This window comes from Salmo salar, chromosome ssa02 (assembly GCF_905237065.1).
Source record: "Salmo salar chromosome ssa02, Ssal_v3.1, whole genome shotgun sequence".
Classification (NCBI taxonomy): Eukaryota; Metazoa; Chordata; class Actinopteri; order Salmoniformes; family Salmonidae; genus Salmo; species Salmo salar.
In genome coordinates, this window is record NC_059443.1 from 83,773,658 (window position 1) to 83,796,074 (window position 22,417).

General features: G+C 46.4%; 1 protein-coding gene across 4 annotated transcripts in view; it reads right to left on the reverse strand.

The window, feature by feature from the left end:
- radil (Ras association and DIL domains) overlaps nt 1–22,417 on the reverse strand; it is a 73,061-nt gene that overhangs the window by 27,500 nt on the left and 23,144 nt on the right. For all 4 annotated transcript variants that reach the window (XM_045711282.1, XM_045711285.1, XM_045711289.1 and 1 more), the window contains 7 exons: nt 21,543–22,190; nt 20,970–21,152; nt 17,262–17,299; nt 15,363–15,520; nt 14,594–14,706; nt 5,492–5,608; nt 5,197–5,320 (listed from right to left, as the gene is read on the reverse strand). In XM_045711282.1, coding sequence (XP_045567238.1) covers nt 5,197–5,320; nt 5,492–5,608; nt 14,594–14,706; nt 15,363–15,520; nt 17,262–17,299; nt 20,970–21,152; nt 21,543–22,190 — 1,381 coding nt within the window. The remainder of the gene's footprint in view (nt 1–5,196; nt 5,321–5,491; nt 5,609–14,593; nt 14,707–15,362; nt 15,521–17,261; nt 17,300–20,969; nt 21,153–21,542; nt 22,191–22,417) is intronic.

Below are 22,417 nucleotides of genomic sequence, written 5' to 3' on the forward strand. Positions count from 1 at the left end.
CGTTCTTAAAATAAAGTGGTGATCCTAACTGACCTAAGTCAGGGAATTATTATTCGGATTAAATGTCAGGAATTGTGAAAAACTGATGTATTTGGCTAAGGTGTATGTAAACTTCCGACTTCAACTGTATGTATGTATGTATGTATGTATGTATGTGTGTGTATATATATATATATATATATATATATATATATATATATATATGTATATATATGTATATATATATATATATATATATATATATATAGATATATATACACAGGACCAATCAAAAGTTTGGACACACCGACTCAAGAGGTTTTCTTTATTTTTACTATTTTCTACATTGTAGAATAATAGTGATGTCACGTCCTGACCAGTAAAAGGGGTTATTTGTTATTGTAGTTTGGTCAGGATGTGGTAGGGGGTGTTTGTTACGGGTTTTTTGGTTAATGTTCTATGTTAGTATATTTCTATGTTCGTTCTAGTTTTCCTTTTCTATGTTTAGTTTATAGGGTTGATCTTTAATTGGAGGCAGCTGTTCCTCGTTGCCTCTAATTGAAGGTCCTATTTAGTAGGGGTGTTTTTTCATGGGTTTTTGTGGGTAGTTGTTCCGTAAGTGTAGCTGTTCTTTCGTCGTTGTTTTGATTAAGTGTTTGTTTTGGTTTTCTTCATAATAAAGAAGATGAGTTTATACATTCCCGCTGCGCCTTGGTCCCATCTTTACAACGAATGTGAAAGAACTACCCACCACCAACGGACCAAGCATCGGAGGAAGGAGCAGCAGAGGGATTTGCAGTCATGGACATGGGAGGAAATTTTGGACGGGGCAGGACCTTGGCACCAGGCTGGGGAGTACCGGCGACCTAAGGAGGAGCTGGAGGCAGCCAAGGCGGAGCAACGTCATTAGAAGGCATTATACGCGCAGATTGGCAAGTGTGAGAGGCAGCCCCAATAAAAAAAAATTGGGGGGCACACGGGAAGAGTGGCTAGGTCAAGAAATAGACCTAAGCCAACTCCCCGTGCTTATTATGGGGAGCAGCGGATAATGAGAGAAGTCTATGCGGAAGTGCGCACAATCTCACCCATGCGCACGCACAGTCCGGTGCGAGCGATTCCAGCCCCTCGCAAGTGCCGTGCTAGAGTGGGCATCCAGCCAGGTAGGAGTATGCCTGCGCAGTACATCTGGCCACCAGTACGTCTCCTAGGCCCAGGCTACCCTGCGCCTGCTCTACGCACGGCAGCCATCAGGCCTCTGCACAGCCCAGTTCGCCCTGTGCCAGCACTGTGCAGGGCTACTGTGACTACCCAGCCAGGATGGGTGGTGCAGGCTGTGCGCTCCAGACCTCCAGTGCTTGTTCATGGCCCGGTGTATCCAGTTCCTGCTCCTCGCACTAGCCCTGAGGTGCGTGTCTCTAGTCTGGCGCCTCCAAAGCCAGAACCAGGCCAGTCCAGTACGTCCTGTTCCTTCTCCTCGCACTAGCCTTGAGGTGCATGTCTCCAGTCTGGTACCTCCAGTACCAGCCCCACGCACTAGGCCTCCAGTGCGTCAGCCCAGTCCAGTTCGTCCTGCTCCTGCTCCTCGCACTGGCCTTGAGGTGTGTGTTACCAGTCTGGTGCCTCCAAAGCCAGCCCCACACACTAGGCCTGTAGTGCGCCTGTCCAGTCCAGAGCCTCCGGCGACAGTTCAAACATATGACTATTTTACACCATTTTAAAGACAAGACTCTCGTTAATCTAACCACATTGTCCGATTTCAAAAAGGCTTTACAGCGAAAGCAAAACATTACATTATGTCAGGAGAGTACCCTGCCAAAAATAATCACAGCCATTTTCAAAGCAAGCATATATGTCACAAAAACCAAAACCACAGCTAAATGCAGCACTAACCTTTGATGATCTTCATAAGATGACACTCCTAGGACATTATGTTATACAATACATGCATGTTTTGTTCAATCAAGTTCATATTTACATCAAAAAACAGCTTTTTACATTAGCATGTGATGTTCAGAACTAGCATACCCACCGAAAACTTCCGGTGAATTTACTAAATTACTCATGATAAACGTTGACAAAATACATAACAATTATTTTAAGAATTTTAGATACAGAACTCCTTTATGCAATCGCGGTGTCCGATTTTAAAATAGCTTTTCGGCGAAAGCACATTTTGCAATATTCTGAGTACATAGCTCAGCCATCACGGCTAGCTATTTTGACACCCACCAAGTTTGGGACTCACTAAACTCAGAATTACTATTAGAAAAATTGGATTACCTTTGCTGTTCTTCATCAGAATGCACTCCCAGGACTTCTACTTCAACAACAAATGTTGTTTTGGTTCCAAATAATCCATAGTTATATTCAAATAGCTCCGTTTTGTTCGTGCGTTCAGGTCACTATCCGAAGGGTGACGCGCGGGCGCATTTTGTGACAAAAAATGTCAAAATATTCCATTACCGTACTTAGAAGCATGTCAAACGCTGTTTAAAATCAAGTTTTATGCTATTTTTCTTGTAAAATAGCGATAATATTCCAACCGGGTAACGTTGTATTCATTCAAAGGCTGAAATAATTTTTTTTAGAATTCTCGTGAACGCGCATCTCAGTCTCACTGTCCCCAGGTTGACCACTCACAAACAGAGCTGTTGTACTTTGCCCAGAGACAGCAGACACCCCATTCCACTTTCTGGCGGCTTTAGAGAGCCAATGGGAGCCTTAGAAAGTGTTACGTTACAGCACAGATGCTGTATTTTCGATAGAGATGCAACAGAAGGACAACAAATTGTCAGACAGGGCACTTCCTGTATGGAATCTTCTCAGGTTTTGGCCTGCCATATGAGTTCTGTTATACTCACAGACACCATTCAAACAGTTTTAGAAAATTTAGAGTGTTTTCTATCCAAATCTACTAATTATATGCATATTCTCCCCAACAGGTTAAACAAATCTAAATATATTTTATATTTGACATTCTTCAAAGCAGCCACCCTTTTGTCTTGATGACAGCTTTGCACACTCCTGGCATTCTCTTTTGGCATTGAATGGAGGGGACAGGTGAATGAAGGATGTTTAAGCCTTGAGACAATTGAGACATGGATTGTGTATGTGTGCCATTCAGAGGGTGAATGGGCAAGACAAAAGATTGAAGTGCCTTTGAACAGGGGTATGGTTGTAGGTGCCAGGCACACCGGTGTGTGTCAAGAACTGCAACGCTGCTGGGTTTTTTCACGCTCAACAGACCTATTTTACTGGAGCTATATACATTTAGCTTGCCCAGAGCTCAGTTCTCGTCCCTCTCCTCTTCTCTCTATACACCAAGTCACTTGGCTCTATCAAAACCGCACAGTCTCTCCCATCATTGCTATGCAGATGACACTCAATTACTTTTCTCCTTCCCCCCCTTCTGACACCCAGGTGGCGTCACGCATCTCAGCTTGTATGATTGGCGCAACACCTCAAGCTCAACAAGACAGAGCTGCTCCTTCCTCCAGGGGGGAAGGCCTACCCCGCTCCAAGACTTCTCTCCATTATGGTTGACAACTCCAAAGTGTCCCCCCTCCACAGAGTTACAAAAACCTGTAGAACACCCTGTTATTCTCTGCTAACATCAACTGACTCCTGCAGCAGTGACTCCTGCAAGGGTTCATGCTCTACAACATCCGTAAAGTACGTCCCTATCTCACACAGGTAAGTGGCGCAGGTCCTAATCCAGGCACTTGTTATCTCCCGTCTGGACTACTGCAACTCTCAGTTGGCTGGGCTCCCTGCTTGTCAAACCCCTGCAACTTATTCAGAACGCTGCAGCTGCCTGGTGTTTCAATCTCCCCAAGTTCTCCCATGTCACCCTACTCCTCCGCTCACCACACTACCTTCCAGTCGAAGCTCGCATCATCTTCAAGACCCTGGTACTTGCTTATGGAGATGCAAGGGGAACTCCGTTCTGCCACCTCTGGTCTCTTGGTCCTCCCACCCCTACGGACGGCAGCTCCCGCTCAGCCCAGTCAAAGCTCTTCTTTGTCCTGGCACCCCAATGGTAGATCCAGCTTCCCCTTGATGTTAGGACAGGAGAGTCCCTGCCCATCTTCCCCCTGATGTTAGGACAGGAGAGTCCCTGCCCATCTTCCCCCTGAAGTTAGGACAGGAGAGTCCCTGCCCATCTTCCCCCTGAAGTTAGGACAGGAGAGTCCCTGCCCATCTTCCCCCTGAAGTTAGGACAGGAGAGTCCCTGCCCATCTTCCCCCTGATGTTAGGACAGGAGAGTCCCTGCCCATCTTCCCCCTGATGTTAGGACAGGAGAGTCCCTGCCCATCTTCCCCTGAAGTTAGGACAGGAGAGTCCCTGCCCATCTTCCCCCTGATGTTAGGACAGGAGAGTCCCTGCCCATCTTCCCCCTGAAGTTAGGACAGGAGAGTCCCTGCCCATCTTCCCCCTGAAGTTAGGACAGGAGAGTCCCTGCCCATCTTCCCCCTGAAGTTAGGACAGGAGAGTCCCTGCCCATCTTCCCCCTGATGTTAGGACAGGAGAGTCCCTGCCCATCTTCCCCCTGAAGTTAGGACAGGAGAGTCCCTGCCCATCTTCCCCCTGATGTTAGGACAGGAGAGTCCCTGCCCATCTTCCCCCTGAAGTTAGGACAGGAGAGTCCCTGCCCATCTTCCCCCTGAAGTTAGGACAGGAAAGACCCTGCCCATCTTCCCCCTGAAGTTAGGACAGGAGAGTCCCTGCCCATCTTCCCCCTGAAGGTAGGACAGGAGAGTCCCTGCCCATCTTCCCCCTGATGTTAGGACAGGAGAGTCCCTGCCCATCTTCTGAAAGCATCTGAAACCCTGCCTCTTCAAAGAGTGTCTTAAATCATCCCACAGCACACAAAAAAATCACAGCCTTGCCTTTCGAGAAATAACACTTGACTTTTTCCTTCTATCTCTGACCTTGCAGATAACTACCTTAATGAGGAAAATGTACTTACTATGACTGAGATGTGGTTGTCTCACCTAGCTATCTCAAGATGAATGCACTAACTGGAAGTCGCTCTCGATAAATTACTAAAATGTCAAATGAAATGTAAATGTGTGTGTGTGTGTGTGTGTGTGTGTGTGTGTGTGTGTGTGTGTGTGTGTGTGTGTGTGTGTGTGTGTGTGTGTGTGTGTGTGTGTGTGTGTGCAAGTGTGTCCAAGTGTGTCCAAGTGTGTCCAAGTGTGTCCAAGTGTGTCTCACCCTTGTCCATGAGCTGGTTGAAGAGAGATACGTTAGAGAAGAAGAAGAGATAGGAGAACATTTGGGCCTGGACCTCTGAGTGGACCTGGTACCCCTGGAGTAACTCCTGACTGCACTGGAACACCTGGACACACACACACACACACACACACACACACACACACACACACACACACACACCAAAGTGACAGAAATGTAAAACTGTATAATGCCAAATATATTCCATGCAGGAATCATATGTGTGTGTGTGTGTGTGTGTGTCTAACCTATGTGCGTGTGTGTGTGTGTATGGTACCTGCAGGACCCTGCGTACGGGCTCAGGAAACCCTGTACCTCCTCTCCAGCAGGGTTCAGAGCTGTCCACTGGGAACGGGTTACAGTCCAGCAGACCAGGAAGTACTACGTACAGGGACTGGAACACACACAAGTTAGCTACACACACACACACACACACACACACACACATGTTAGCTACACACAAGTTAGCTACACACACACACATACGTTAGCTACACACATGTTAGCTACACACAAGTTAGTGTAACAGTGTAGGTTCCGTCCCTCTCTTCGCCTCAACCCGGGCTCGAACCAGGGACCCTTGCACACATCAACAACTGACACCCACGAAGCATCGTTACCCATCGCGCCACAAAAGCCGCGGCCCTTGCAACGCAAGGGGAAACCCTACTTCAAGTCTCAGAGCGAGTGACGTCACCGATTGAAACGCTATTAGCGCGCACCACCGCTAACTAACTAGCCATTTCACATCGGTTACACTCACCCCCCCCTTTGACCTCCTCCTTTTTCCGCAGCAACCAATGATCTGGGTCAACAGCATCAATGTAACAGTGTAGGTTCCGTCCCTCTCTTCGCCTCAACCCGGGCTCGAACCAGGGACCCTTGCACACATCAACAACTGACACCCCACGAAGCATCGTTACCCATCGCGCCACAAAAGCCGCGGCCCTTGCAACGCAAGGGGAAACCCTACTTCAAGTCTCAGAGCGAGTGACGTCACCGATTGAAACGCTATTAGCGCGCACCACCGCTAAATAACTAGCCATTTCACATCGGTTACATTAGCTACACACACGTTAGCTACACACACGTTAGCTACACACACATGTTAGCTACAAACACATGTTAGCTACACACATAAGTTAGCTACACACACACACACAAGTTAGCTACACACACACACAAGTTAGCTACACACACACACAAGTTAGCTACACACACACAAGTTAGCTACACACACACAAGTTAGCTACACACACACACACCTTTAGCTACACACAAGTTAGCTACACACACGTTAGCTACACACACGTTAGCTACACACACGTTAGCTACACACACGTTAGCTACACACACACATTAGCTACACACACGTTAACTACACACGTTAGCTACACAAAAGTTAGCTACACACACATTAGCTACACACAAGTTAGCTACACACGTTAGCTACAAACAAGTTAGCTACACACACACACAAGTTAGCTACACACAAGTTAGCTACACACATGTTAGCTACACACACACGTCAGCTACACACACAAGTTAGCTACACACACATTAGCTTCCAACAGACATGACCTCTATCCTCAGTGGTGAGCTAGACAGACATGACCTCTACCCTCAGTGGTGAGCTAGACAGACATGACCTCTATCCTCAGTGGTGAGCTAGACAGACATGACCTCTATCCTCAGTGGTGAGACAGACAGACATGACCTCTATCCTCAGTGGTGAGCTAGACAGACATGACCTCTATCCTCAGTGGTGAGACAGACAGACATGACCTCTTTCCTCAGTGGTGAGCTAAACAGACATGACCTCTACCCTCAGTGGTGAGACAGACAGACATGACCTCTTTCCTCAGTGGTGAGCTAAACAGACATGACCTCTACCCTCAGTGGTGAGACAGACAGACATGACCTCTATCCTCAGTGGTGAGCTAGACAGACATGACCTCTATCCTCAGTGGTGAGCTAGACAGACATGACCTCTATCCTCAGTGGTGAGCTAGACAGACATGACCTCTATCCTCACGGTTTTTACTTTTTGATTACCGTTTATATTATATTTTTATATTTATATATATATATATATATATATATATATATATATATATATTTAGTTTTTCCCTCACTCAACTTTTTTCATTCAACTTTTTCACTCCGGAGGTTTTATCTGGACATGGTTCGTCAGGACTTCAAACAGCCGAAGCTAAGTAACATTAACATGATGCCTTCTAATTGCAGTCGTTGTACTCATAATATACAGGAGAACGATCGCCTTACGGCGAGGATAGCTGTGCTGCAAGCCCAGCTTCAGACGCAATCGTTAGGCAAGGGAGTTTTTCAGTGTTGGAAAGGATGAAACTGCGTCTGTGCCACCATTAAGTACAGATAGTAACGTTAGTATAAACCCCCTCATGGCTTCTGGCGGGAAACGCTGTAGGAATGCTCAACCGGTGTCGCTTATTCAGCCGACAGAAACTTTCAATCGGTTCTCCCCATTAAACGAGTCGGAGTCAGAGGCCGAGACTTCTCTGGTCTCTACTCCTCCCGTTATGGGGTCTGAGACGCCGAAGCCTCTCACCATTAGCTCTGACAAATTGAAAACCCTAGTCATTGGCGACTCCATTACCCGCAGTATTAGACTTAAAACGAATCATCCAGCGATCATACACTGTTTACCAGGGGGCAGGGCTACCGACGTTAAGGCTAATCTGAAGATGGTGCTGGCTAAAACTAAAACTGGCGAGTGTAGAGAGCATAGAGATATTGTTATCCACGTCGGCACCAACGATGTTAGGATGAAACAGTCAGAGGTCACCAAGCGCAACATAGCTTCAGCGTGTAAATCAGCTAGAAAGATGTGTCGGCATCGATTAATTGTCTCTGGCCCCCTCCCAGTTAGGGGGAGTGATGAGCTCTACAGCAGAGTCTCACAACTCAATCGCTGGTTGGAAACGGTTTTCTGCCCCTCCAAAAAGATAGAATTTGTAGATAATTGGCCCTCTTTCTGGGACTCACCCACAAACAGGACCAAGCTTGGCCTGTTGAGGAGTGACGGACTCCATCCCAGCTGGAGGGGTGCTCTCATCTTATCTATGAACATAGACAGGGCTCTAACTCCTCTAGCTCCACAATGAAATAGGGTGCTGGCCAGGCAGCAGGCTGTTAGCCAGCCTGCCAGCTTAGTGGAGTCTGCGACTAGCACAGTCAGTGTAGTCAGCTCAGCTATCCCCATTGAGACCGTGTCTGTGCCTCGATCTAGGTTGGGCAAAATTAAAGATGGCGGTGTTCGCCTTAGCAATCTCACTAGTATAAAGACCTCCTCCATTCCTGTCATTATTGAAAGAGATTGTGGTACCTCACATCTCAAAATAGGGCTACTTAATGTTAGATCCCTAACTTCAAAGGCAGTTATAGTCAATAAACTAATCACTGATCATAATCTTGATGTGATTGGCCTAACTGAAACATGGCTTAAGCCTGATGAATTTACTGTGTTAAATGAGGCCTCACCCCCTGGTTACACTAGTGACCATATCCCCCGCGCATCCCGCAAAGGAGGAGGTGTTGCTAACATTTACGATAGCAAATTTCAATTTACAAAAAAAACAACAACGACGTTTTCGTCTTTTGAGCTTCTAGTCATGAAATCTATGCAGCCTACTCTTTTTATAGCTACTGTTTACAGGCCTCCTGGGCCATATGCAGCGTTCCTCACTGAGTTCCCTGAATTCCTATCAGACCTTGTAGTCATCGCAGATAATATTCTAATTTTTGGTGACTTTAATATTCACATGGAAAAGTCCACAGACCCACTCCAAAAGGCTTTCGGAGCCATCATCGACTCAGTGGGTTTTGTCCAACATGTCTCTGGACCTACTCACTGCCACAGTCATACTCTGGATCTAGTTCTGTCCCATGGAATAAATGTTGTGGATCTTAATGTTTTTCCTCATAATCCTGGACTATCGGACCACCATTTTATTACGTTTGCAATCGCAACAAATAATTTGCTCAGACCCCAACCAAGGACCATTAAAATTCGTACTATAAATTCTCAGACAACCCAAAGATTCCTTGATGCCCTTCCAGACTCCCTCTGCCTGCCCAAGGACGTCAGAGGACAAAAATCAGTTAACCACCTAACTGAGGAACTCAATTTAACCTTGCGCAATACCCTAGATGCAGTTGCACCCCTAAAAACTAAAAACATTTGTCATAAGAAACTAGCTCCCTGGTATAGAGAAAATACACAAGCTCTGAAGCAAGCTTCCAGAAAATTGGAACGGAAATGGCGCCACACCAAACTGGAAGTCTTCCAACTAGCTTGGAAAGACAGTTCCGTGCAGTATCGAAGAGCCCTCACTGCTGCTCGATCATCCTATTTTTCCAACTTAACTGAGGAAAATAAGAACAATCGGAAATGTATTTTTGATACTGTCGCAAAGCTAACTAAAAAGCAGCATTCCCCAAGAGAGGATGGCTTTCACTTCAGCAGTAATGAATTCATTAACTTCTTTGAGGAAAAGATCATGATCATTAGAAAGCAAATTACGGACTCCTCTTTAAATCTGCGTATTCCTCCAAAGCTCAGTTGTCCTGAGTCTGTACAACTCTGCCAGGACCTAGGATCAAGGGAGACACTAAAGTGTTTTAGTACCATATCTCTTGACACAATGATGAAAATAATCATGGCCTCTAAACCTTCAAGCTGCATACTGGACCCTATCCCAACTAAACTACTAAAAGAGCTGCTTCCTGTGCTTGGCCCTCCTATGTTGAACATAATAAATGGCTCTCTATCCACCGGATGTGTACCAAACTCACTAAAAGTGGCAGTAATAAAGCCTCTCTTGAAAAAGCCAAATCTTGACCCAGAAATTATAAAAAACTATCGGCCTATATCGAATCTTCCATTCCTCTCAAAAATCTTAGAAAAAGCTGTTGCGCAGCAACTCACTGCCTTCCTGAAGACAAACAATGTATACGAAACGCTTCAGTCTGGTTTTAGACCCCATCATAGCACTGAGACTGCACCTGTGAAGGTGGTAAATGACCTTTTAATGACGTCAGACCGAGGCTCTGCATCTGTCCTCGTGCTCCTAGATCTTAGTGCCGCTTTTGATACCATCGATCACCACATTCTTTTGGAGAGATTGGAAACCCAAATTGGTCTACATGGACAAGTTCTGGCCTGGTTTAGATCTTATCTGTCGGAAAGATATCAGTTTGTCTCTGTGAATGGTTTGTCCTCTGACAAATCAACTGTACATTTCGGTGTTCCTCAAGGTTCCGTTTTAGGACCACTATTGTTTTCACTATATATTTTACCTCTTGGGGATGTCATTCAAAAACATAATGTTAAATTTCACTGCTATGCAGATGACACACAGCTGTACATTTCAATGAAACATGGTGAAGCCCCAAAATTGCCCTCGCTAGAAGCCTGTGTTTCAGACATAAGGAAGTGGATGGCTGCAAACTTTCTACTTTTAAACTCGGACAAAACAGAGATGCTTGTTCTAGGTCCCAAGAAACAAAGAGATCTTCTGTTGAATCTGACAATTAATCTGGATGGTTGTACAGTTGTCTCAAATAAAACTGTGAAGGACCTCGGCGTTATTCTGGACCCTGATCTCTCTTTTGAAGAACATATCAAGACTGTTTCAAGGACAGCTTTTTTCCATCTACGTAACACTGCAAAAATCAGAAACTTTCTGTCCAAAAATGATGCAGAAAAATTAATCCATGCTTTTGTTACTTCTAGGTTGGACTACTGCAATGCTCTACTTTCCGGCTACCCGGATAAAGCACTAAATAAACTTCAGTTAGTGCTAAATACGGCTGCTAGAATCCTGACTAGAACCAAAAAATGTGATCATATTACTCCAGTGCTAGCCTCCCTACACTGGCTTCCTGTTAAGGCAAGGGCTGATTTCAAGGTTTTACTGCTAACCTACAAAGCATTGCATGGGCTTGCTCCTACCTATCTTTCCGATTTGGTCCTGCCGTACATACCTACACGTACGCTACGGTCACAAGACGCAGGCCTCCTAATTGTCCCTAGAATTTCTAAGCAAACGGCTGGAGGTAGGGCTTTCTCCTATAGAGCTCCATTTTTATGGAATGGTCTGCCTACCCATGTGAGAGACTCAGACCCAGTCTCAACCTTTAAGTCTTTACTGAAGACTCATCTCTTCAGTAGGTCCTATGATTAAGTGTAGTCTGGCCCAGGGGTGTGAAGGTGAACGGAAAGGCTGGAGCAACGAACCGCCCTTGCTGTCTCTGCCTGGCCGGTTCCCCTCTCTCCACTGGGATTCTCTGCCTATAACCCTATTACAAGGGCTGAGTCACTGGCTTACTGGTGTTCTTCCATGCCGTCCCTGGGAGGGGTGCGTCACTTGAGTGGGTTGAGTCACTGACGTGGTCTTCCTGTCTGGGTTGGCGCCCGCCCCTTGGGTTGTGCCGTGGCGGAGATCTTTGTGGGCTATACTCGGCCTTGGTGGTTGGAGATATCCCTCCAGTGGTGTGGGGGCTGTGCTTTGGCAAAGTGGGTGGCGTTATATCCTGCCTGTTTGGCCCTGTCCGGGGGTTTCACGGATGGGGTCTCCTGACCCCTCCTGTCTCAGCCTCCAGTATTTATGCTGCAGTAGTTTATGTGTCGGGGGGCTAGGGTCAGTCTGTTACACCTGGAGTATTTCTCTTGTCTTATCCGGTGTCCTGTGTGAATTTAAATATGCTCTCTCTAATTCTCTCTTTCTCTCTTTCTTTCTCTCTCTCGGAGGACCTGAGCCCTAGGACCATGCCTCAGGACTACCTGGCATGATGACTCCTTGCTGTCCCCAGTCCACATGGCCGTGCTGCTGCTCCAGTTTCAACTGTTCTGCCTGCGGCTATGGAACCCTGACCTGTTTACCGGACGTGCTACCTGTCCCAGACCTGCTGCCCCAGACCTGCTGGAACCCTGACCTGTTCACCGGACGTGCTACCTGTCCCAGACCTGCTGTCCCAGACCTGCTGGAACCCTGACCTGTTCACCGGACATGCTACCTGTCCCAGACCTGCTGTTTTCAACTCTCTAGAGACAGCAGGAGCGGTAGAGATACTCTCAAAGATCGGCTATGAAAAAGCCAACTGACACTTACTCTTGAGTTGCTGACTTGTTGCACCCTCGACAACTACTATGATTATTATTATTTGACCATGCTGGTCATTTATGAACATTTGAACATCTTGGCCATGTTCTGTTATAATCTCCACCCGGCACAGCCAGAAGAGGACTGGCCACCCCTCATAGCCTGGTTCCTCTCTAGGTTTCTTCCTAGGTTTTGGTCTTTCTAGGAAGTTTTTCCTAGCCACCGTGCTTCTACACCTGCATTGCTTGCAGTTTGGGGTTTTAGGCTGGGTTTCCGTACAGCACTTTGAGATATCAGCTGATGTAAGAAGGGCTATATAAATACATTTGATTTGATTTGATTTGGTGAAACAGACAGACATGACCTCTATCCTCAGTGGTGAGGTGAGCTAGACAGACATGACCTCTATCTGTCACAAAAGGTGCCGTGTTGAATTGACCAAACTGCAGCGGGTATGTGGATACTCATTCTTTTAATGAAATACTCAAAGCATCCACAGGAAAAACAAACAATAAACGATACTCACGACAGCAACAGTTTTGCAGGCTATACAAACGCAGTGCAAAAACAACTACCCACAAACACAAAGACAAACACACCCTATTATATAGGACTCCCAATCAAAGGCAACTCAACACACCTGCCTTCAATTGGGAGTCCCATCCCAATTAACTATACATAGAAAACAAACCTAGAACCTATACCCACAACTAATTAACTAAACATATGAATACATAAACACAGAGCAGTGCCCAAAACCCCCGGAATACATAAATAAAACGACCTACTACCTACACCACCACCCCAAACCATATAAAACAAATACCCTCTGCCACATCCTTACCAAACTCCAACAACAAATAACCCTTAACTGGTCAGGACGTGACACTATCCTCAGTGGTGAGCTAGACAGACATGACCTCTACCCTCAGTGGTGAGCTAGACAGACATGACCTCTATCCTCAGTGGTGAGCTAGACAGACATGACCTCTATCCTCAGTGGTGAGCTAGACAGACATGACCTCTATCCTCAGTGGTGAGCTAGACAGACATGACCTCTATCCTCAGTGGTGAGCTAGACAGACACGACCTCTATCCTCAGTGGTGAGACAGACAGACATGACCTCTATCCTCAGTGGTGAGCTAGACAGACATGACCTCTTTCCTCAGTGGTGAGCTAGACAGACATGACCTCTATCCTCAGTGGTGAGACAGACAGACATGACCTCTATCCTCAGTGGTGAGCTAGACAGACATGACCTCTATCCTCAGTGGTGAGCTAGACAGACATGACCTCTACCCTCAGTGGTGAGCTAGACAGACATGACCTCTATCCTCAGTGGTGAGCTAGACAGACATGACCTCTATCCTCAGTGGTGAGACAGACAGACATGACCTCTATCCTCAGTGGTGAACTAGACAGACATGACCTCTATCCTCAGTGGTGAGCTAGACAGACATGACCTCTATCCTCAGTGGTGAGCTAGACAGACATGACCTCTATCCTCAGTGGTGAGCTAGACAGACATGACCTCTATCCTCAGTGGTGAGCTAGACAGACATGACCTCTACCCTCAGCGGTGAGCTAGACAGACATGACCTCTATCCTCAGTGGTGAGCTAGACAGACATGACCTCTATCCTCAGTGGTGAGCTAGACAGACATGACCTCTATCCTCAGTGGTGAGCTAGACAGACATGACCTCTATCCTCAGTGGTGAGCTAGACAGACATGACCTCTATCCTCAGTGGTGAGCTAGACAGACATGACCTCTATCCTCAGTGGTGAGCTAGACAGACATGACCTCTACCCTCAGCGGTGAGCTAGACAGACATGACCTCTATCCTCAGTGGTGAGTAGAGGACCACCTGCTGAGCTACTGACACACCCTGATGTCTGTGTGAATGGATTGTGTCCAGGTTCAGTGGGATAACTATTTCCTGACTAACACTGTTGTGAGGAAGTTAAAGCTGGCCTGACCAAGCTCATGACACAATATAGTCACCCACTCTCTCCTCTCTGTGTCTCTCTACTCTCTGTCTCACCCCTCTGTCTCACCCCTCTGTGTAACGGTTGCCTTGGTGATGTAGTATAGAGAGTAATGGTTACCTTGGTGATGTAGTATAGAGAGTAATGGTTACCTTGGTGATGTAGTATAGAGAGTAATGTTTAGCTTGGTGATTTAGTATACAGAGTAACGGTTACCACGATGATGTAATGTACAGAGTAACAGTTACCTTGGTGATGTAGTAGACACATTGCTGGAAGGTGTACATGATCACTTCCTCCAGGATGGTCATAGCCTCCTCATTGGCTGAGATGGTCGCCGATAGCAACGACTCCTTGGAACCTGAATATAAATATATGTATAAACAATATAAAATATACAGTGCCTTCAGAAAGTATTCAAACTCCTTGACTTATTCCATATTTTGTTGTGTTACAGCTTGAATTTAAATTGATTTAAATTGAGATTTTGTGTCACAGAGCTACACACCGTTCATGTAATGGACTCAAGGAGAGTTTCCACAACTTTCTGACACTGAAAAACTGATGAGAAGAGAAAGCAAAAAGAGAAGGAGAGCGAGAACGAGAGTGAGAGAGAGAGTGGGGACAGAGAGGGGGGAGAGAAAGAAAGAAATAGGAGAGAGACAGAGAGAGGAGAGAGAGAGAAGGAGAGAGCGAGAGAGAGAGAGAGAGTGAGAGAGGGAGAGAGAGAGACAGAGAGAGACAGAGACAGAGAGAGAGAGGCAGAGAGAGAGAGAGAGAGAGAGACAGAGAGAGAGAGAGAGAGAGAGAGAGAGGCAGAGACAGAGAGACAGAGAGAGACAGACAGAGAGAGACAGAGAGAGAGACAGAGAGAGGGAGAGAGAGAGAGACAGAGCGAGAGAGAGAGAGAGAGAGAGAGACAGAGACCAGTACATTCTATGTCACAGTGAATAATGACTGCTGAACCTAGACATCCCAGAAGACTCTCTTTCCTCCCCTCTCCTTGTGAGTGTGTACCTTTAGAGTCGAGCGTCTCTATGCCATGTGTGTACGCTGGGGCCTTCTGTTGGATGAAGTAGAGGATCTCTATACTGTTGGACATCCAGAAGAATACGACCTGCAGGTCTGGGATCAGATCACTGATGGACAGGAGAGACAGGGAGGCCGGGTCCTGACTGGAGAGAGGAGAGAGAGACAGGAGAGGAGAGAGAGACAGGAGAGGAGAGAGAGACAGGAGAGGAGAGAGACAGGAGAGGAGAGAGAGAGGCGGGGAGAAAGGAGAGAGGGGAGAGGAGAGTGAGGAAAGAGGAGAGAGAGAGGAGGGGAGAGAGGGGAGTGAGGAAAGAGGAGAGAGAGACAGGAGAGGAGAGAGAGAGGCGGGGAGAAAGGAGAGAGGGGAGAGGAGAGTGAGGAAAGAGGAGAGAGAGACAGGAGAGGAGAGAGAGAGGCGGGGAGAAAGGAGAGAGGAGAGTGAGGAAAGAGGAGAGAGAGACAGGAGAGGAGAGAGAGGCGGGGAGAAAGGAGAGAGGGGAGAGGAGAGTGAGGAAAGAGGAGAGAGAGAGGAGGGGAGAGAGGGGAGTGAGGAAAGAGGAGAGAGAGACAGGAGTGGAGAGCAAGAGGTGGGAGAGAGGAGATGTGTCAGGTGTGTGCGTACTGGTAGCGAAGTCAGGTGCAGGAGAGCAGAGAGTTGTGAACAGAAGCACACTTTATTGAGGCAGGAGAAACCAACAGATGAACGCAACTGCGTCAAAACCTCCAGCCCATAGGCAAAAGTGCAAAACGTGCAAAACAGTCACAATAATTTATGTTTAACAATAAACATCTTCGTGAACAACACAGTATAAGCAAACCAGTCTGGCGCGTCAACAATTAACACGTAACACAAACAATTTCACACAAAGACACGAGGGGGAACAGAGGAATAAATACATGCAGTGTGATTTAGGAATGAAAACCAGGTGTGCAGGAAACAAGACAAAACAAATGGATCAATGAAAAATGGAGCGGCGATGGCTAGAAAGCTGGTGACGTCGACCGCCGAGCGCCGCCCGAACAAGGAGAGGAGCCGACTTCGGCGGAAGTCGTGACAAGATGGGACAGTGGAGAGAGAGACAGGAGGAGAGAGAGGAGAGAGAGAGAGAGAGAGCATAGCTTTGCTATTGAGAAAAGCCACCGTAGGCAGACATGGCTCTCAAGAGAAGACAGGCTATGTGCACACTGCCCACAATATGAGGTAGAAACTGAGATGCACTTCCTAACCTCCTGCCAAATGTATGACCATATTAGAGACACACATTTCCCTCAGATTACACAGACCCACAAAGAATTTGAAAACAAACACAATTTTGATAAACTCCCATATCTACTGGGTGAAATACCAGTGTGCCATCACAGCAGCAAGATTTGTGACCTGTTGCCACAAGAAAAGGGCAACCAGTGAAGAACAAACACCATTGTAAATACAACCCATATTTATGCTTATTTATTTTCCCTTTTGTACTTAAACTATTGCACATCTTTACAACACTGTATATATACATAATATGACATTTGAAATGTCTTTATTCTTTTGAAATTGTTGTGAGTGTAATGTTTACTGTTCATTTGTATTGTGTATTTCACTTGTGTTTATTATTTATTTCACTTGCTTTGGCAATGTTATCACATGTTTCCCAGGCCAATAAAGCCCTTAAATTGAATTGAATTGAGAGGAGAAAGAAGAGAGAGAGAGGAGAATGAGGGGTCACACACACACACACACACACACACACACACACACACACACACACACACACACACACACACACACACACACACACACACACACACACACACACACACACACACACACACACACACACACACACACACAGCCACACAGCCACACAGTGCTACAAGGCGGAATATGATACTCACTGCTGAGCTTGCTTCTGTGCCAATTCCTTTGTCTTCTCCTGAAACACACACGCTGCAATTAGAAGCTCATCAAAGATTTAACAGTGTGTGTAGGTGGATCTTACGTTCTGAAAGAAAAGTCTCTCTCTCTCTCTCTCTCTCTCTCTCTCTCTCTCAGCTCTCTGTAACTTCACACATAAACACACACATAAACACACACATAAACACAGACACACACGCAAAATGAAAAACAATAATGCCTTCCGGGTTATTTTTCAACACACTTTTCTTTGGCCTCTGCATTGCTTCTGCTCTCTGGTGTTTTAGGCTGGGTATCTGTAAAGCACTTTGTGACAACTGCTGATGTATAAAAAAAGGGCTTAAAAGAATGTAATGTGATTTGAAACATTTTGAATAAAGTATGTTAAAGCGAAGCGACATCTTTTATTCTGAGAGGTGGATGCTTCCTGTATTCCTACGGCGTGTATTGACGGCATCTCTGACCTCTCAATGAGATCTGCATAATTAATCAGCTGGCTAATCAGACAAAAGTCCTCAACAATCATTAAAACACCACATCATTCGTTTACCTGACCACAATAGACTTAGGGTACACCCCAAATGGAACCCTATTCCATATATAGTGTCCTACTTTAGACCAGAGCCCTATTCCCTATATAGTCCACTACTTTAGACCAGGGCCCTATGGCACCCTATTCCCTATATAGTGTACTACTTTAGACCACAGCCCTATTCCCTATATAGTGCAGTACTTTTGGCCAGGGCCCATAGGGAACTATGGACTTACTGAACCTGACTACAACAGTCTACAGTCACCACTGCTGCTGCTAGCTGCTAGCTCACTAACACTGTAGGTGACTATAACACTGGAGAGAAGCCTGCTGCTAGCTCACTAACACTGTAGGTGACTATAACACAGGAGAGAAGCCTGCTGCTAGCAGCTAGCTCACTAACACTGTAGGTGACTATAACACAGGAGAGAAGCCTGGTGTTGAATAGTCAGACAGCACTAGAAAGGGATGAGAGGGTGTTAAAGTATTAACAAAACATCAACGGCTTGACCTGTTTCTCCATGAAACACTGAACCCTCTCTCTGTCTAACCTCTGAACCCTAACCCTCTCTCTGTCTAACCCCAGAGACCCTAACCCTCTCTCTGTCTAACCTCTGAACCCTGACCCTCTCTCTCTCTGTCTAACCTCTGAACCCTGACCCTCTCTCTCTCTGTCTAACCCCTGAACCCTAACCCTCTCTCTGTCTAACCTCTGAACCCTAACCCTCTCTCTGTCTAACCCCAGAGACCCTAACCCTCTCTCTGTCTAACCTCTGAACCCTGACCCTCTCTCTCTCTGTCTAACCTCTGAACCCTGACCCTCTCTCTCTCTGTCTAACCTCTGAACCCTAACCCTCTCTCTCTCTGTCTAACCCCTGAACCCTAACCCTCTCTCTGTCTAACCCCTGAACCCTAACCCTCTCTCTGTCTAACCCCTGAACCCTAACCCTCTCTCTGTCTAACCCCAGAGACCCTAACCCTCTCTCTGTCTAACCTCTGAACCCTGACCCTCTCTCTCTGTCTAACCCCTGAACCCTAACCTCTACTCTACTCTGTCTAACCCCTGAACCCTAACCTCTACTCTACTCTGTCTAACCCCTGAACCCTAACCCATACTCTACTCTGTCTAACCCCTGAACCCTAACCTCTACTCTACTTTGTCTAACCCTGACCCTCTCTCTGTCTAACCTCTGAACCCTAACCCTCTCTCTGTCTAACCCCTGAACCCTAACCCTCTCTCTGTCTAACCCCTGAACCCTAGCCCTCTCTCTGTCTAACCTCTGAACCCTAACCCTCTCTCTGTCTAACCTCTGAACCTTAACCCTCTCTCTGTCTAACCTCTGAACCCTAACCCTCTCTCTGTCTAGCCCTAACCCTCTCTCTGTCTAACCTCTGAACCCTAACCCTCTCTCTGTCTAACCTCTGAACCCTAACCCTCTCTCTGTCTCACCCTAACCTCTGAACCCTAACCCTCTCTCTGTCTAACCCTAACCTCTGAACCCTAACCCTCTCTCTGTCTAACCCTAACCTCTGAACCCTAACCCCTACTCTATTCTGTCTAACCCTAACCCTAACCCTCTCTCTGTCTAACCCTAACCTCTGAACTCTAACCCTCTCTCTGTCTTACCCCTGAACCCTAACCTCTACTCTACTCTGTCTAACCCTAACCCCTAACCCCTGAACCCTAAACTCTAGTCTACTCTACTCTACTCTGTCTTACCCCTCAATCCAAACCCCTGAACCCTAACCCCTGAATCCTAACCCCTGAATCCTAACCCATCATGTGGATAAGAAGTTGAAGTTATACTACAAGTACAGCATCAGCTAAGAGTTGAATCCATTCAGATCCTGTAATCTGATAAATTCCTTCAGCAAGTCAACCAGAATAATGATCTTAAACCGTAAAACAAAGCCCTTATTATTAGTGATATTCACTTCGTCAACGACTAGAGCTTTTAAACGACTCCAGAATCATGATTCTTTTTACCGACTCCAGAGTTATGATTCGTTTTTCCCGAGTGACTCGTTCATTTTAGTCGTTTGTTTGACCTGACGGCAGCCATGAATTCTCCAGCAGCAGGATGAATACACGCTCCTCCGGCTCAGTGGCTCCAGAGACGCGCTCCGACCAGCAACGGTCTGTCATGTGCATGAGGGGAAATAGATCATGCTGCAGGCAGCATAGAGAAGAAAAAGACCTTTACAACTGATCATTGATCGCATGGCGCAAGAATGAATGCAATTCATTGATTATTGAATGTTATGATGGACACAGCTTTTGTAGAACCAAAACATGCACAGCGTCTGCGCAACAAACTCGAACTCAAATCGTTTGCGGGGATACTTTGTCTCCTGAGTGGCGCAGTGGTCTAAGGCGCTGCATCTCAGTGCAAGAGGCGTCACTACAGTCCCTGGTTCGATTCCAGGCTGTATCACAGCCGACCGTGATTGGGAGTCCAATAGGGCGGCGCACAATTGGCCCAGCATCGTCTGGGTAGGCCATCATTGTAAAGAACAATTTGTTCTTAACTGACTTGCCTAGTTAAATAAAAATAAATTTGTTTTAATACTGCAGTTCGCAAATGATAGGCCTGTTGTCCTAATCACACTGGCGGCAGTCAAGCATTCCGCCAAGAGTCGTTCACAATATAGTCCGGATGTGGCCGCAACGAGACTTCTTTTCATAGCTATCAATAAATAATCCTATTTGTGTGCCTCGCAATTACAAATGCACATTGTTTGGAGCACACCTTGTGTAATAAAAGACTGAGAAAAGCTCCAAAAAGCTCCAATAAGCCCCCTGTGGTGAACGAGAGGCTTGCAGAGTCATGATTCTGTCCAATTTTTAGTTTATCGTTCGCTGGCAGGGGGTGCTCTGCGTGCTCTGGGCATTACTGAAACAAATTGACCAAATGAGTCAAAATATTTGTTATTTTGTCTGAATGAGTTGAACAGATCCGAGTCACTAACTTCCATCACTTCTTAATGAAAGTTGGTCTATTGTTTCTCAGGACAAGTAATAACATGCCCCTCTCCACCTAAACCTCTCCTACCCCTTCTAAACCCCTCCCTCTCCTTCCAAACCCCTCCCACTCCACCTAAACCTCTCCTACTCCTTCCAAACCCCTCCCTCTCCGTCTAGGCCCCTCCCTCTCACCCAGGAGATGGTCTGTATACATCGTACTATCTTCAGCAGCAGTTTGCCGAAGCAGCCTGGTGGGAAGGCGGAGGCAGAGTGCTGTATGCAGAGACACAGCAGGTAGGCAGGGGCTAACTTGTGATCATCTCCGCCCGGCTCGATCAGAGACATGATCCTGCTCACCAGGGCGTCCTCGTGGGCCTGACGGAATTAAATGATTCAGTTCAGTTTGATTCAGTTCAGTTCAACTCAACTCAATAAACATTGGGGCAACTATTCCTGGACTTCCAAAGTGACAACACAGGATAAATACATTGACTGATTACTCTACAACAACCTATATTTACAACCTATATTTATTTCCCTGTTCAGAGTCTAGCTGTAGATAAATACATTGACTGATTACTCTACAACAACCTATATTTACAAACTATATTTATTTCCCTGTTCAGAGTCTAGCTGTAGATAAATACATTGACTGATTACTCTACAACAACCTATATTTACAAACTATATTTATTTCCCTGTTCAGAGTCTAGCTGTAGATAAATACATTGACTGATTACTCTACAACAACCTATATTTATTTACCTGTTCAAAGTCTAGCTGTAGGCGTCTCTTCTGGTTCTGTCCCGCCAAGATCGTCGTTACGACGCCTGTCCCCCCCACACCCCCGCCTCGGGGTTTCACCAGGTGTGGTTTGAAACTGCGCCTGGCGGGGGGGCCGGTTTGGGAGGACAACACCCCCCTGTCCTTTAACAATGAGCCACACATCTTACAGGTCCCTCCCCCCTCTGTCCCACCCTCTGTCTCCACCCCCCCTCCCCCAGCCTCGTAAAGCTGCCCCAGGGTTCGGAGGCGTGCCAGCGTCTGGGCGGGGAGGGGTTTGGCACCCGTTGGGTCCTTATACAGGAAGATGTAGTGGGCTCCGAACGACAGCAGGTCGCCATGGCGAAGCTGGGTGGATTGCTCGCACCGGGAGAAGTTGACCAGGACCGTCGCGTGGGGGATGGGCTCCACGGCAACACAGAAGCGGTCGTCCCCGGTGATGGCGGCCGCGGCTGCGGAGGGGTTGTTGTTGTTGGGGGTGCTGCAATGGCGACGGGGGGCAGGGACGCGGTGGAGGCGACAGTGGAGTGGCAGGATGTCAGGAGAGGACAGGCAGATATTTGGTCGGGCTGACGGGGTCTCCTGACCCACAGTGTGCTGCTCTCTGTTCAACAGGTACACCAGGCAGTCCTGGAATACATAACACAATATATATTATATATACAGTATATATATATATATATATATATATATATATATATATATATATATATATATATATATATATATTTATTAAATATATATAATATATATATACACTAAATATACTGTATATATAACACTATATATTATATATACTGTAAATATAACAATATATATTATATATACTGTATATATAACACTATGCATATTAAATA